At 37.6% G+C, this 15063-nt stretch overlaps 2 protein-coding genes across 2 annotated transcripts; both read left to right on the forward strand.

Annotated features, from left to right (window-relative positions):
* Window positions 1-1368: 1368 nt before the first annotated feature.
* LOC146452504 (hatching enzyme-like) lies at window positions 1369-7828 on the forward strand. Its single transcript, XM_085097762.1, has 6 exons — window positions 1369-1464; window positions 1965-2231; window positions 3221-3327; window positions 3963-4276; window positions 6249-6278; window positions 7764-7828. Exons 1-6 carry the CDS (start codon window positions 1384-1386, stop codon window positions 7826-7828), a joined length of 864 nt encoding a protein of 287 aa, XP_084953888.1. The 5' UTR covers window positions 1369-1383.
* Window positions 7829-8620: 792 nt separating this feature from the next.
* Window positions 8621-10671, forward strand: LOC146452505 (uncharacterized). Its single transcript, XM_085097790.1, has 2 exons — window positions 8621-8946; window positions 9534-10671. Exons 1-2 carry the CDS (start codon window positions 8832-8834, stop codon window positions 10160-10162), a joined length of 744 nt encoding a protein of 247 aa, XP_084953916.1. The 5' UTR covers window positions 8621-8831; the 3' UTR covers window positions 10163-10671.
* The last annotated feature ends 4392 nt before the right edge of the window (window positions 10672-15063 follow it).

The raw sequence follows: 15063 nt of genomic DNA on the forward strand, positions 1-15063 counted from the left end.
TCATGAATATGTTTGCAAAATATATCTCTAACAATATGTACGAAAGTTGAACACTAGTCAAAATCAATGTAAAAAGAAAAGCTTAGCTTACTTCTGCAAAACGAACTAAAAAAACAGTTTAATTTGAAAGCTGGCTAAAATGCTGGCAGCAGATTAATTACATGAACAAAACATTTGCTTACGAAGCTGAACCAAGTAGGTAAAAATTTGATATGAAATTTGTAAAAGGAAGATACATTTACCTTTTATCAGCTACCAGGTAACGAATTTCAAATTTGGATAGAATTTCCAATTGCCATGAATGAAATTTTAAAAAAGTGCAAACTGAGGAAGCAGTTTTGATAGCTGGCTGAGATTCTAGGAACAAAGGTATAACATTAATAGAGCATCTGTCTACGAAGCTGAACCAAGCACATAGCAATTTGATATGAAGTTTATTGCAACGGGAAGATACATTTACCTTTTACCGGCTACCATGTATTTGGATAGAATTTTTCGTGTATCAGCTAACGACATTACAATTCTTTTGCCATGCAGTGATTTCCAACAGCATCAGCTGACGATGATGTTGATTTACAATTCTCATGAATGAAAACATTCGTTATGTGTTAGTTGAATGATAAGCCCAAACGTTTTCAGTTTCCTAGTGTATTTTTTTTATTATTATTCTGAAAAAATAGTTCTTTCTTAGCCGGCTGTAACACGTCATATCCTCTTAGGGGAGGGGGTGGGAATCTAGGAATCCCAGGGAATGGGGCAGAGTTCATAGATAAGCCATATCTATCAGTTAGTCTTCGTTTAAATTTAGTTATGGGCACGATGCATGAACCCCATTCAGCATCGAGAACAAATTAGTTTATTAAACAGATCTCTGAGAGGCACAAGGTTGCTAGGATACTCACTAAAATTTCCAACTCACTTGTGATGACGTTCCCGATGTTCACTCTGAGAAGAGATAAACTTTGTAAAGAGTATTTTTAACCTGTTCAATGTGAAATGAGTAAATATTACACTTAGTCTAGCGAAATTAGATAATTAACTCTTCCCTAGACACGGCTTCTTTCGTGTTTTTTTTTTTTTTTTTTTGGTTTTCGTCCTGTTTAAAGCTCGTTCGTTTGAATGCTAAAGATGGACAGTAATGACTTAGCTGCACCAAAAGTACAACATGATAGCACTATTTACAACTCCTGTTATATAGTGAGAACTTTTTTGTGGTCAATTCGAATACACAGGTTGTTGATACAGGAGTTCGGCTTCAGTTTACCTTTTGTGAGATGGCCAGAAAAAAAAAATGAACTTTCCATTGCCACTCCAGTATATAAAAAAGGATGTCGTTTTCCTGAGCTTCACTTCCAATCCGAGCTCGGTGTTGAAGATACAATCATGAATATGCTCGCTGTACCTATCCTGGCAGCCTTCGTCTTTGGAGTTGTAGTTTGTGATGATGACGAGACCATGGCTTTGGTAGGCATTTTGCCCAATTTAGTTAAGGACAACTTTTTTTTAAATCAAATTTTCAGTACCAAATGAATATTTAGTAATGTACTTGTTTTACTTTCGAAACAGTTTAAAGCTGTTTTTTTTTATGTGACAGTTTCGCAATAATACTTTATACCTCTCATTATTTCATTTCCTCAATTTTCAAACAGTTCTTCTACGGAGGGAAAAGCGTAGCCTAAGGTTTTCAAAACCAAAGGTGAACAATGTGTCGATGTGAATATATAGAATATCCATATATCTGGACTCCGGATAATAAAAAGAATATGCTAGTGAATCAAATTTCACCACAGACCCATCCGTAACTGACATGATAACTTACAGCGCCAAGGGTTTGAAATCATCGCTGTTTCTTTGGATTCTTCTTTAGAGCTTTTAAAGTCACTAATTTCCTTTGAAGATTTTTCTTTGCAATTTACAAAATGAAAACATACAGTACCTTGATATATACCGTTGTTATCCATTAGAAATTTCTAAATCACTACGGCTACATATCACCCACGCGAAGCGGCAACCACGATGTGCCAACAGCCATCCGAAAATTTCAAGAGTACTTTGGTCTTGAGGTCAGCGGGATTTTAGATGCCCCAACGATCAACCTTATGAAAAAGCCTCGATGTGGTGATCCTGATGTTAGCGGTGACGGCAATCGTGAGCGAAGATTTGCTACACGGGGAAAATGGTCCAAGACACATTTGACTTATTATGTCCAGCCCGGTCAAGATCTCTCTGTTGTAAGTAGCAATCATGTTATAAATTAATAAATCCGTATTAGGAAATTTATGACCAAATTTCTCTCCAATGTTTGGGAGAAAAAAAAGGCAGCTTACTTTAGAAGATTTGTTTTGCTTGTTGTTGTTGTTGTTGTTCAACAACACAAATATAATGGTTTAGCCAAATTCTGCCACGCAGAGAAGAAATAAGAGATCCTCGTCAACCAACTCAACCGTATGCAACAAAAATTGAATTTCCCACAAAGGCAAATAGTCTTCAAATATATTTATCACAATATTGCGTAACATTTGTCTGCTATACCATATTGTCGCCTAGAGATGCTAAAGAGTAAGGAAAGGCTAAACTAGTGACATCTTCCTAAGAAATTTGTGTATGCCACGTTACACAAGTAAGATGTGAATGCTGTTAAAAATATGTCTAAACAAGGCTGTTTCTTAGTTATTGGCAACGATTTGTATTGGTAGTTTTTTCCATCTACAATGTACCTTGCGTCAGCTCCCTACTCGTAACACGTAAGCTTCATAACATTAAATTACTTTTGTAATAATAAGAAAAAAAAACTTTGCCTTATATCCTTTTCATCATACATTTACAGTTTTTCACAAAACTCAGTTGTTATATCAGTCACCGAAATCTTAGCTTCAGAAAGTTCCGTTGAGCCCCTGTGAGGATTCCCCATAAGTACTTACTATAGTAGAGTAGTGGGTATCAAGATAAGGATAAAATATGTAAAATAAACAAAGTTATCACACAATTGTCCATGGTTATGTCTTATTTTTGTTTCCAATACAACTTAAAATAGTTGGTTTTGAATATATCATTTCAGTAATTTTCAAAAGTTGCATGTGATTTTGATTTCTTTACGTCAACCATGCAGTGAGCTGATTTATACGACAGCTTCAGCGGCGCTGCACTTAAGAGAGAATTTGCCATAATTTGTCAGTTTATAAGTAATGTGTTTATTTGATTCTGATCATAACATACCCAGGATCTGCAGAAGCAGATATTTGCTGAAGCACTGAAATTCTGGGCTGACGTTTCTGGGTTGTCGTTCAGTGAAGTAAGCAGTGCAGGTAGTGCCGACCTCAAAATCAGGCAAGTCAATCTATCTACCCTGATTTTAATAAACCTTTAAAAAAACCGGCTGATTATAAAAACTTTCGAACTATAATAGAGCAGCAATATTTCATTATAGCTCTGCTCTTATCGCCAATTACTCTTTGTAATGTTTAACATTTGAATGGAATGATTTCTCTGGACATCTTTCCCAAATAGACGCATTCAATGAAGAAAACGAAAAACTTGTATATTTTAGGGACGATTGTTATTCTAATAATAATAATAATAATAATAATGATGATGATGATGATGATGATAATAATAATAATAATCACATTGAGGACTTTCTGTCTAAATATCTGGAACTAATAAGCAGTTGCTACTAACTATGTTCCTAACATCAAAAAGCAAAAAAAAAAAAATATTCTCTGCAATTTATTGAGCCAGGGTAATAACAATCAAATGGGAAATTTCTTGGCAGAGTAAAGTTTGTATCTGTTCAAAGAAAATGAAGAGCACGTGAACACGCGTCATCTTATCAAACGAAAATCTTTATTTATATGTTTTTTTCCCCAATCCAGAGAAAGGATTCAACACTTGTCCCTACAAAAAAATCTCAGATTATTCATCTTTCCCTTTATAACTAGTTGATTGTACATTTTATTTTCCAGTTTTGGTACCAGAAGCCACAGTGGCACCAATGTGGAAAGTACCTGTCCTCTCTTATTTGACGGACCATTACCTGTCCTAGCGCATGCTTTTTTTCCTCAAGACGGACGTTCTCATTATGACGAGGACGAAACGTTTACCCACGAAACTCCACAAGGTATCAATCTACTGTGGGTAGCAACGCACGAGTTTGGACATTCGCTTGGCCTCGACCACTCAAACGTTCGGGGCGCCATCATGTACCCCTATTACACAGGATACGCCCCAGGCCTGAATCTACATTCAGACGATATCGCTGGGATACAATCTTTGTATGGTAAGGTTATATACCCTTTAGGCCGAATTACAGCTGCAAAAAGGTGTATATAGTTTGTGTCTAATATAAAAGTAAAATGCCAAAATGGTCACCATTTTAATGTTCTTTTGTTTACATTCAAATTAGCTTTTTTTGCCTTACTGAAGTTAAAGGGGAAGTTTCATGGGGTTTTTGACCTGTTTGGTTAAATATGGTGAAATAAGACCTTAACATAGCTACAAAACAATTTTAGAACAACAAGAGGAAAGAAATCAACTCAATTCTTGAAAAAAACAACTCGTGATTTGTTTTAACGCATTTTGAAAACAAAAAAATGCGAGAACTTGAAAAACGTTAGCTTAACATTTTTCAAGTTTCAATCCATTCCGACCTACTCTGTCTCCAGTCAGAGGCACTAATCGACAGTTTTATTGCACTGGGGTGATAATTTATAACAAAACAAGACAATTATTTTATGTTTCTGTTGATAGACAAACATTTTTGGCTTTTGAAATGACAGCAAATTTTCGTGATACTTCCCCTTTAATTTATTCTCCTAATTTTTGAGCATTACAAGGGATTAAATGGCAATAAAAGAATACTAAAATCGTAGCCATTTTTGAATAAGTTCAAAATTAATTACCTGAGCATTCACTTTGCTTTTGTCTAAGTTCAAAAGTCCTTCTGCTATGATAAAGAAAAAAAAATAGAAACCAGTCTGCCTTCAAAGTAGATGATTCCAGGGAAAGTATTATGGAAGGACCATACACTACATTAAATTTAAAAAATCGCTGTTATAATTTACTTTATTCACTGTATAATTTATTGGGCTGGTCCTAGTATGCTTTTCTTATATAGTGTATACTTAAATATTCTCGTAACATTTAAACCCTGACGAACTATCTTTAATGTTATGGTACTAGCATGATATTTAATGTATGGTATGATACGGTATGGTATGGTACAGTACAGTACAGTATAGTACGGTATGGTCTGGTATGCATGGTGTAGAATGCTGTGGCATCCTCGGGGTATGGTATGGTATGGTATAGTATGTTAAAATTGGCTGGTATGATATGGTATGGTATGGTATGGTATGGTATGGTATGGTATGGTATGGTATGGTATGGTATGGTACGATTAGTATGGTATAATGCGGAATGGTATAATGTGGCATGAAATCGTGTGGTTCGGTGTGGTGTTTTCTGGTGTGTTTTGGTGTAATATGGTATGGTATAGGTAATAACAAGTTAGAATTTTCTCTCAGACCATTGATAGTAAGCGAAGTGAACTAAAGAATTTGCAGTCATTGGCCTAATTTTACTGCGAATCTCTCGAGATTTCTTGAGGGTTAATTCCCAGCCAAAGGTACAACAAAAAAGACCAAAAGACAAAGGCCAAGAAAAATAATATATTATACCAGAAATGATTTAACGATAAGAACATATGACTGTAGTTAGGACAAAACTTTCCTTAAAAACTTCAAAACAAAGAAAGAGAGTAAGAAAGAGAAAAAAAATAACAATTAATGCCCGTAACGTAAGTATGACAGATGTGGTTTGTGTTGTTATTGTTGTTGTTATTGTTCTTATCAGGAGAGTGACCGCAAGTTTTTTTTGCTAAAAAACATAATTGGTACACTTTAAGCTCGTTGTAAATAAAATTATTTCCCGGTTTGTCGTTAGTCTACAGAGACCTCCACAGGAATTATAAATTCCTGAAGAGTATCGATGGCTGACAGTTAAGTGAACTCGCCTTGTAACCAGTGGGTGAAAGTAAAATCCTAGGCCAACTACGTCATAATATTTGACGCAATTACAAAATTCCCGCCTTACTCTTGTCGTTTTCGAGTCTTTGTAGTGTTTTGTTACTTTTTTCATCAAAACTATGTTTAATGAAATACTTGCAGTAAACTATTGACGTGGATTTGAGCTGTCGTATGAGTTAGTATTTTCGAAGAGCCTTTGTTACTTTATTTATTTTTAATTTATAGGTCCAAACACTGGCGGCGATGTTGACACAGGTAAGGAAATAGGAGAAAATTAGGAACCAATTCCATATCTTATTCACGCAACAGGGATAATGTGGTAGTCTGGTAGGCCTAATTTATAAGCAATGAAATTTTTGTTTCTTTTGATCGTACGCCAAGTAAGATTATAGATTGTTCCTCGACGCATGGATTGCTGGAAGGGACAAAAAGATTCGTAGCTAGCATAGTTGGTGCCGTATGGTTCCGTCGAAAAATATTTTGATTTTATAAATATTCGGTAATGACCCTTGTAATCTATTTACTTACTGATGTTAAATTCAATAGGAAATGCTAAAAAATAAATAAATAAATAAATATCTTAAGAAAAGTTAACAAAAACGTCAATTTCTGAAGCCACCTTCTGGAAAATCACCTCAGATAGAACAAGGGTATAGGTTTGAATTTCCCAGGAAGGATTGATATTCTGCTTTGCATCATAAATCACTTTAGAATGATCTGTAGTAATCAAATAAACAAGACACGGTGCTTTCAAGAGTTGTATTTTTGGGCTAGAAATCATGACCTTAATGTCAGTGCCATAGAACAAAGGCTAACTAAAACTCACTGGAATCGCGCTAAGTCGCCCTAACAACCACATAGGAGGCAAGAAATACACAAGAAAACTAAGGTGGGTGATTTTTATTTGAAAATTTGTTCATATTTTTAGCCTCTAAGATAAACCGTTTTTCTCCCATACAAATCCCTATATTTTTCAATCGTTGCGTAACTAGCGCTCATATTTCGAGCTTGGGCTACCTGTGGTATTAGCGCTTTTAAACGCTTTAGGTATTCGGTCCCATATAAGACTTTACTATTTATTTACAATTCACTAGTCCAACCTCATCTCGATTACTGCAGTTCCGTGTGGGGATCCTGTTCTAAAAGTCTTTCTCAAAAGTTGCAAAAATAACAAAATCGCGCAGCACGCGTCTTAACATTTTCAAACTATGATCGTAGTACTGACGTATTGTTGCGGATGGTAAACTGGGTTAAACTGGACCGTCAACGCCTTGTCAATAAATCAATAATGATGTACAAGATTGTAAATAATATGGTTTCGGAATATCTTAGTCCACGCTTTGTCTTTCGTTCTGATACTTTAACTTATAATCTAAGAGATAGTGATGGTACACCCACTATCCCACAGCCACGCACTAATTATTGTAAAAGAAGTCTGTCTTACAGCGGAGTTGTACTGTGGAATAGTCTGCCCTTAAATATTCGAAAGTCGCTGTCTCTTAATTAATTTAAATCTAAGTTGAAGAATCATGATTTTGACAGTAGTCTTACCTAAATTTTATTTTGTTTTTATACACGGCTTCCTTGTAAAGCAGGGTTTTATCATTTCTCTTATTGTAGTAGCTATTTACAACATTAATTTCAGTTAGGTAGTTGGAATTTAAATTAAATGTTGTATAGTCCTGAAGGAAACACCGTGTCTAAATAAAGATTTTACCTTACCTTTACCTTACCCCACAGATTTTTCAGGGGCGGATGACACTGAGTCATCACCAACTTGGCAAATCATCGAACGCACTTCGTAATCCTTAATTATTACAAGCACAAAAATGATGTATTATTCAGTAATGACACAGGGAAACACGGAAAAAGAAATTGCGAGTGCTCCTATCAAGAGTCGAACTTAAGACCTGCCGATTACTAGTTCGGATGCTCTATCACTGAGTTACAGGAGACTCGTGGGAGCTAAGGCCAAAAAACTAGGTTCATGGGAAAAACACCCTGCATACTGCAAAAAACGGTATTTTTCCATAGAAATCAAATTGAGAATCTTCTGAAAGCGTTTTGTAATATTTTTATGTACTTAGAGGACAGATAGCCATTCACACAGTTCATTCAGGTTGGACTGTGTTGCCAGAACTCAATCGAGCAGTTTCCAATTGAGTGTCGTTAAACCAAAACCTGAAAGTAATCACTCTGGCCGAATCGCAAAAGATGTAAACAACACAGCGAGCTAATTAGAATTGAAAGCAAATACTAAACCTCTTGTGTTGAATTAATTACTTTCCTTCCCAAATTTCAGATCTTGTTGCCTTCTTCCCTCTCGATGCCGCATATGGTACCAAGGAGATCAAGAATCGTGTAGCCCAAGGGGTCCCCAGTGGGGTTAGTGTGGCTGCAGGCCCTGACGGTACAGCTAACAGCGCTTACGAATTTGCTGGAACTGCAGACAGTTATATCGAGTTTCCCAACTCTGAAGGAGGGCCTTTGGATATGCGCCACTCAATGACTATGCTCTGCTGGGTGTACTTTAGTGGGCAAGACGGACCTCTCTTTAACTACAAGACGAGTGGACACTGGGGGGTGCACCTGTGGGTGGTAGGCGGCCAACTTTTTGTCCGCTTTACCCACCGAGATTACAGTTTTACAGGCGCCTTACTTAACACACATTTAGCTGGTGGATGGAAGTTTGTTGGTGCTTCCTATGACGGCGGTTCTGGTGACGCAAAGTTGTGGGTCAATGGAGTCGTGGTTCAGACATTGAACATCGGAAAGGGTCTTGATCTAGCCACACAGGACAACATCAGAATGGGAGTGAAGACTGGTGATGTAAGGTACTTCAAAGGAAGGATCACCCAGATGCAGGTGTACAGCAGCGCCTTGAGTCAGGAGCGAATAGAGAGATTGTACAAAAGGATCAAAGGTATGACTTTGCCATTACAACAAAGTAATTATTTTGGTTTTTGTTTCTTCGACACTCCATCGAAAACCGTTCTATTTTCCACAGTATTTTGACCGTCTTTCAAACAATAATTCTTAACCAAAGGCCTCTTAAAGACAAACGCTAAGCTAAGATCAAGGTAGATCTTTCCGCTTACTTAATTGCTGTTTCAGTACGAGCACAAAAGTCGTTTTAAAATGACACCACACATGATATTCATGTGTTTTCTTTAATTCGCCTGTTCGCTTTTCTATAACAGAAACGCACACTGAGATTGATGCTAAAATAATAAGCCATGGTTAAAAAAGACACTGCTTGTCCAGCAAGGAAAACTTCGCTTTTGTAATAAATACCATTGAAATATGGCCGAAAGGTTGAAATATTAGCACGAATGCTTTAATCCTGAAGGCTTTCTCGACTAATAACTACTCCTGCTACAGGCTCTTTTCCTGATCCCCATACACTTTTCGAGCGAACCAAGTTTTTTCACAGCTCATGCAACGAGTGACGTTATATTATGCCGAAGGTCTTCATGTATTGAATTCATTACTTTCCTCATCATGTTCCAGATCTTGTTGCCTTTTTCCCTCTCAATGCCACGTTTGGTACCAAGGAGATCAAGAATCGTGTCGCCCAAGGGGTTCCCAGTGGGGTTAGTCTGGCTCCAGGCCCGGACGGTACAGCTGACAGCGCTTACGAATTTGCTGGAACCCCAAACAGTTATATCGAGTTTCCCAACTCTGAAAGAGGGCCTTTGGATGTGCGCCACTCAATGACTATGCTCTGCTGGGTGTACTTTAGTGGGCAAGACGGACCTCTCTTTAACTACAAGACGAGTGGACACTGGGGGGTGCACCTGTGGGTGGTAGGTGGCCAACTTTTTGTCCGCTTTACCCACCGAGATTACAGTTTTACAGGCGCCTTACTTAACACACATTTAGCTGGTGGATGGAAGTTTGTTGGTGCTTCCTATGACGGCGGTTCTGGTGACGCAAAGCTGTGGGTCAATGGAACCGTGGTTCAGACATTGAACATCGGAGCAGGTCTTGATCTAGCCACACAGGACAACATCAGAATGGGAGTGAAGGATGGTGATGGAAGGTACTTCAAAGGAAGGATCGCCCAGATGCAGGTGTACAGCAGCGCCTTGAGTAAGGAGCAAATACAGGCAATCTACAAAAGGATTCAAGCGGTGTAGGTTAGAATGCGGTTCATCTTCTTCAGTCCTGAGAATCACATTAATTGTAATAAAAAGCGGTCAAACGAACCATGACAGAATTTTTTTGCTGAACAGCACTTTTTCAAAATTTATCCGCAAACTGTAACTAAAAATCGGAATCGCTTCATTCAATTCAACATTATTAGCGCAACAGGAAAGACATGAGCATGGCTGTCGGAGTTTGGAAGAATCTAAACTGCAGTATAGAAAACTAATTTATAATTGGCCGTAAAGAGTGTTGAACGGCTGCTTTGCCAAAAGAAAAACGCAAATGGCCACCATTTTAAAGTTAAGAAGAAGAGAGACCCAGGAATTTATTTCTTGCGCAAATGATCGCTTACATGGAATGTGGCTAAACTTACATCTACTTCGAAACACCTTTCTGCCTCATCTTAGTTTATCTGGTACACAGATCTCCCGCGTAAGTTTCACCATAGATATTATTATGTAATATTATTTGTTTGTTTGTTTGTTTGTTTATTTTTTTATTTATTCTTACTTGTCTTTACAGTCTAAGCCGGCAGAGAAGAGCAGTTCAGAAATTAGCCTCAAAACGAGCTGAAAGCATTGGCTCTAAAACTTGTATAAGATGTCAATCGCAGAATAAATTCATTTCAAAACTGTTCAATATTTGTAGTACGTTTTTGTGAGAAAAAACTTTCCTGTTGAGAATGATGGGTTATTCAGTCAGTAACACGACCATACAAAGAAAAAAGAAATCCGAGTTCTCCCAATAAGGGCTCCTGACTTTGTGACCCTCTTACTTGACAACTATTCGTGAAATTGCTTTGTAAGGAATTTGTTGTGATGGGGTAATTTTCTTAATTAAATGGCGTTGACATAAACTATAATGACAGGCAGGTTTTCAGAAATTGGATTAATCTTGAATAAAAAAACAAATCTCCTACGGTAATTTTTGTACCTTTAGATTATTTGGTGTTTCGCTATTGATTTTGATTATATTTAGGTCAGATTTGCTTGATTTCTGAATTCGGGGGAATGAAAAATATGAATTGGTTGATTCACGTGATATGAAGGCGACCGTTTGAAGATTATGACGTAATTCGCACGTTACGTCAGCTAACTAGTTTCCGTTGCGGGCTTCAAAGGGAATTTTTCCCGTCCTACGCTATGCCCATCAGCCCTAAACCCAGATTGAGGGCCATAAAAAGCCCGATATAGATTGGGCCGAGTTAAAAAGGAAACGTGAAGTAATTTATGTTTCATTCCAACTTAATTTACTTACATAAACATCTCTTTCAAATGTCTGACATTTAATTTAAAAGAAGATGATATTCGTGTACATCAGATCCTTGCTCCTTCAACTTCGAATTAATAATACTCTTCACTTGCGGGTGTAAAAGCTCCCTGAAAAAAAGATATAGTCGGTAGTCTCTTAGAAAATGTGCAACGCCTTCATCGCGACATTGTAGGATGTATTGTTCTTAACCAAACCAATACGTGTTCAGAAATGTTCCTCTTCCACAATTGTAGATAATCAGAGTAATTTCCTACCTTGTTTAAAATTACAATTGCATCGAGCAATTAGCCAAGTCAGATTAAGCCATTCTTCTAAACTGTCAATAAATGTTCTGAAGTAAATTGGAGAGGTAAATTAATAATAATGACCAATCCTTCTGTCATGTTCTGTGGATAGGTAAGGCCTTCGGCTGGTATATTCAAAACGCCCACATTGCCCCAACACCTCACTGACCAATGTATTATAGTCCTTTCAGAAAAGAAAAAAAAAAGAGCCACGTGAGGTAACGTCTGTTCTCTTAGCTCGTTGGCAGCTTAGACATAGCTATAACACTAGTTTATTATACAGTCAAACCTGTATTAAGCGGACACCCTCTATTAAGCAGACAGCAGCACAAGTCCTATCTCCCCCCCCCCCCCCCTCCCCACATTTACTGTAAAAAATACCTGTATTCAACGGACACCTGTATTAAGCGGGCGCGGACGCCTTAAAGTTGACTTTTATGGTCCTTCCTATTTTTTAAAACCTGTATGAAACGGACACTGCAAAAAGGATGTATGTCTTTTGTCCACGTTTTAATAGATCGGTCATTTAAAAAGATCTGTCACATCTTTGTAGGGCAGCCTGATTAAGAAAAAGTGATCAAATTAGTAATACGTGACCTCACCGACAAAAAAAATGTGTGTTAAACAGGAAATTCGTCTACCTGGAGACATCTCTGTAAAACTAATAACATAATACAAACCCTTCATTATTTTTTGTCTCAACTAGTTACATGAAACGTGTCCCCTTCAAAAATGTACTTGTAGGGTAGCTCCTACCCTGCGAGCAGTGGTTTCTCCCACCGGACACTATGACTACGCTACGAAAGGGAGAGAACCCTTTCGTAGCGTAGCTTCCGATGGAGAAACCACTGCTCACAGGGCAGGTAACTCGAAACAATACTCACTGATTTGCTCTCTCTCTTTCCAGTAATTTTCATTTTTCCTGGGTTTGTTGGGCGCTTTAAATGCTTGGATAACCACATGGCCATGAGCTTTGGAACGCGCCCACTACTTCCGTAAAATCTGTTATTTCGTTTGGGTGCACAGTAGATTTTTCTGCTGGTGAATAAACCCGATCTTATTTTCGATCTACCAAACACCTTTCCGTTCACGGGAATGGTATTTGATCCTTTCAAGGCTTTTTAATACTGAGGAATATTAATATGACCCTATTAAGACGAATTCTAAGGGAACCTGTTTTAAGCGGGCATCCAGTATTAAGCGGACACTAACAAGGGTCCCGAGGGTGTCCGCTTAATACAGGTTTGACTAGTCAAACATACTCCCGGGCATTAAGAGTCTTGGAAAGCAAACCGGAAAATGCCTCCGGCAGGGACAAAAAGCTGTTCAAATGCCCCACGATACAGCTAAAAAGATGAGGTTATTTATTCGTTCCTGATTCTAATTCAGACCAAATTACAGACTGCAAGTCTCAAACGAGTCTTATTTCTCTATGTTGCTCCAGAGTTCGTTCCTTTTGTACTCTACCATCTCATTTCATCCTCAGAAAGTTTATCAGAGAGTTTATCGTCTTTGCCGACGAACTTATCATTGAAAGAAAGTGACAGTGCTGCGGTTAATAGGTGGTTTTCACCTCACACATCGTCACGCAAGTGAAAAAATAAAATCCTCAACCATTCATTAGATAAAGTCAATAAATTGATATGCTGTAGAAGAGTGATACACAAACAACGTGTTAAAGCCATAGGGCTGGGCGATTTCTCCTAATCGAGTTATTCGAGGAAATGTACCACGGAAAATTACAGAGTTTAGTATGGGACGCCATGTTGGTGCCCCGTCTGATGGACACCAACATGGCGGCCTGAAACCAGCAAAAACATCTGGACTTTACCTTGGCTATTTCAATGCCTTTCTTCTCTCTGCTGAACTTTCACACATTGACATTAACGCTTCTATTACATGTTAGCTGATCAGACCTAAAAACAAAACACGAGGCGAATCGATGTTTTCATGTACGTGACATGTTTAGAGCTGCAATCCTTCTGTCATGCACTGTGCAAAAATCTAAAATTCAAACTGCTCTATTTTCAAAACAAAGAATGCTACCCTACTGAAAACAAACAAGCCGATGGAAATTTAGATTTTCTTATATGTGATGAAGATAAAAACCCAAAATTGTGTTTAGTTATGAATTTCAGTTTTTTATGACGTCATGTGAAAACCAAGAATAGCGTACTGGAAAACGTTTTGAAAAGACTGGAGCGATTGGAAAAGAAAGTGAAGGAACATAGCACAATTCTTGGTGATTGTTGCGATAAAACTAAAGTTAAGACCGTTTTTGATCATCTTTACCTCCAATACTACCGAAGCCTACCCAAAGTGAAAAACAACAGCTAACGCTTATCATGTCGTTAATTTGGGAGGTTTGTAAAATTGTGGAATTCCCACGTAGCGAGTCCGATCAGTCCAAGAGCTCTAAACGACAATAAAATTGTTTTGGCAGCAATTTGGAAAAAAAAAAAAGTGTATTTAAATTAAGGTTTCTTTGTTCTGAATGGAAAACTACAAAGATCTACAAAGACTTTTAGGCAAAAACACCGTGCGTCACAGCTATAAAATAAGACGTGATGGAGTATCGGATTAATCGGGTGACTTATGTACACGCGCTTTAGCGGAAAGTCTCATGTGGAGACAATTTGTTTCGCTAAAATAAGTGTTTCCTCTTAGTGTAATTCGTTGATTGATATTTGATTGATTAATTAATTAATTAATTGCGTGATTGACAGTTAGTGGCGCAATCGCTAAGTAAAGTTGACCTTTGAGTTCCAACACGTTTTCCATGTTAGAGAGCAGTTGGTGTTTTTTACCACGCTAACCTGTATTCTGTTCTGCTGACCCGTTTTGCTGACCTGCTTTTTACTGGCATGTTTTGACTGGTAACGCCACAGAAGAAAGTAATATGTTTTGTAACAGATTGGATTTTGAGTGTTGTAATTTTAAATTTCTCGCACGCAATTTTCATGAATCGCTAGCTATTAGATTTTAATCGAATTATGTATTGTTTCTTACAGATCCAATAAAACTAAAATTAAAGATTATACGATTCCGTGTCCAGTCATCTATTCAAGAACCTTTTTCCCCCGGACCACAAGTATTAAATTCGGTTTTCTTCTTTAGTCTCAAAAGTGCAATTTATTGGGCTCCAATGCGCATACGCTAAGTGGGGGGCAAGAGTAAGCCCAATATTGTATTTGTTGATGGATCGGGAACGTGACAAACTTTAAGTTGTATCAGCTTTTCGCGGTAAAAACACTCACAGACCAGTAACCACGTTTAATGCTCACACCAAAAATCCTTTTTTGGAATGCCGCAAGAGGACACCATCTCCGCTTTTA

This window comes from Pavona decussata, unplaced genomic scaffold (assembly GCF_977016875.1).
Source record: "Pavona decussata unplaced genomic scaffold, jaPavDecu1.1 SCAFFOLD_367, whole genome shotgun sequence".
Lineage (NCBI taxonomy): Eukaryota > Metazoa > Cnidaria > Anthozoa > Scleractinia > Agariciidae > Pavona > Pavona decussata.

Excerpts from the sequence above, each read along its gene's own strand:
- LOC146452504 (XM_085097762.1), top strand. The coding sequence starts at position 1,384 with ATGAATATGCTCGCTGTACCTATCCTGGCAGCCTTCGTCTTTGGAGTT. Across the intron at positions 1,465-1,964 it reads ATGACGAGACCATGGCTTTG|AAATTTCTAAATCACTACGG; the intron begins GTAGGCATTTTG and ends GTTATCCATTAG. Across the intron at positions 4,277-6,248 it reads TGGGATACAATCTTTGTATG|GTCCAAACACTGGCGGCGAT; the intron begins GTAAGGTTATAT and ends TTTAATTTATAG.
- LOC146452505 (XM_085097790.1), top strand. The coding sequence starts at position 8,832 with ATGGGAGTGAAGACTGGTGATGTAAGGTACTTCAAAGGAAGGATCACC. Across the intron at positions 8,947-9,533 it reads ATTGTACAAAAGGATCAAAG|ATCTTGTTGCCTTTTTCCCT; the intron begins GTATGACTTTGC and ends ATCATGTTCCAG.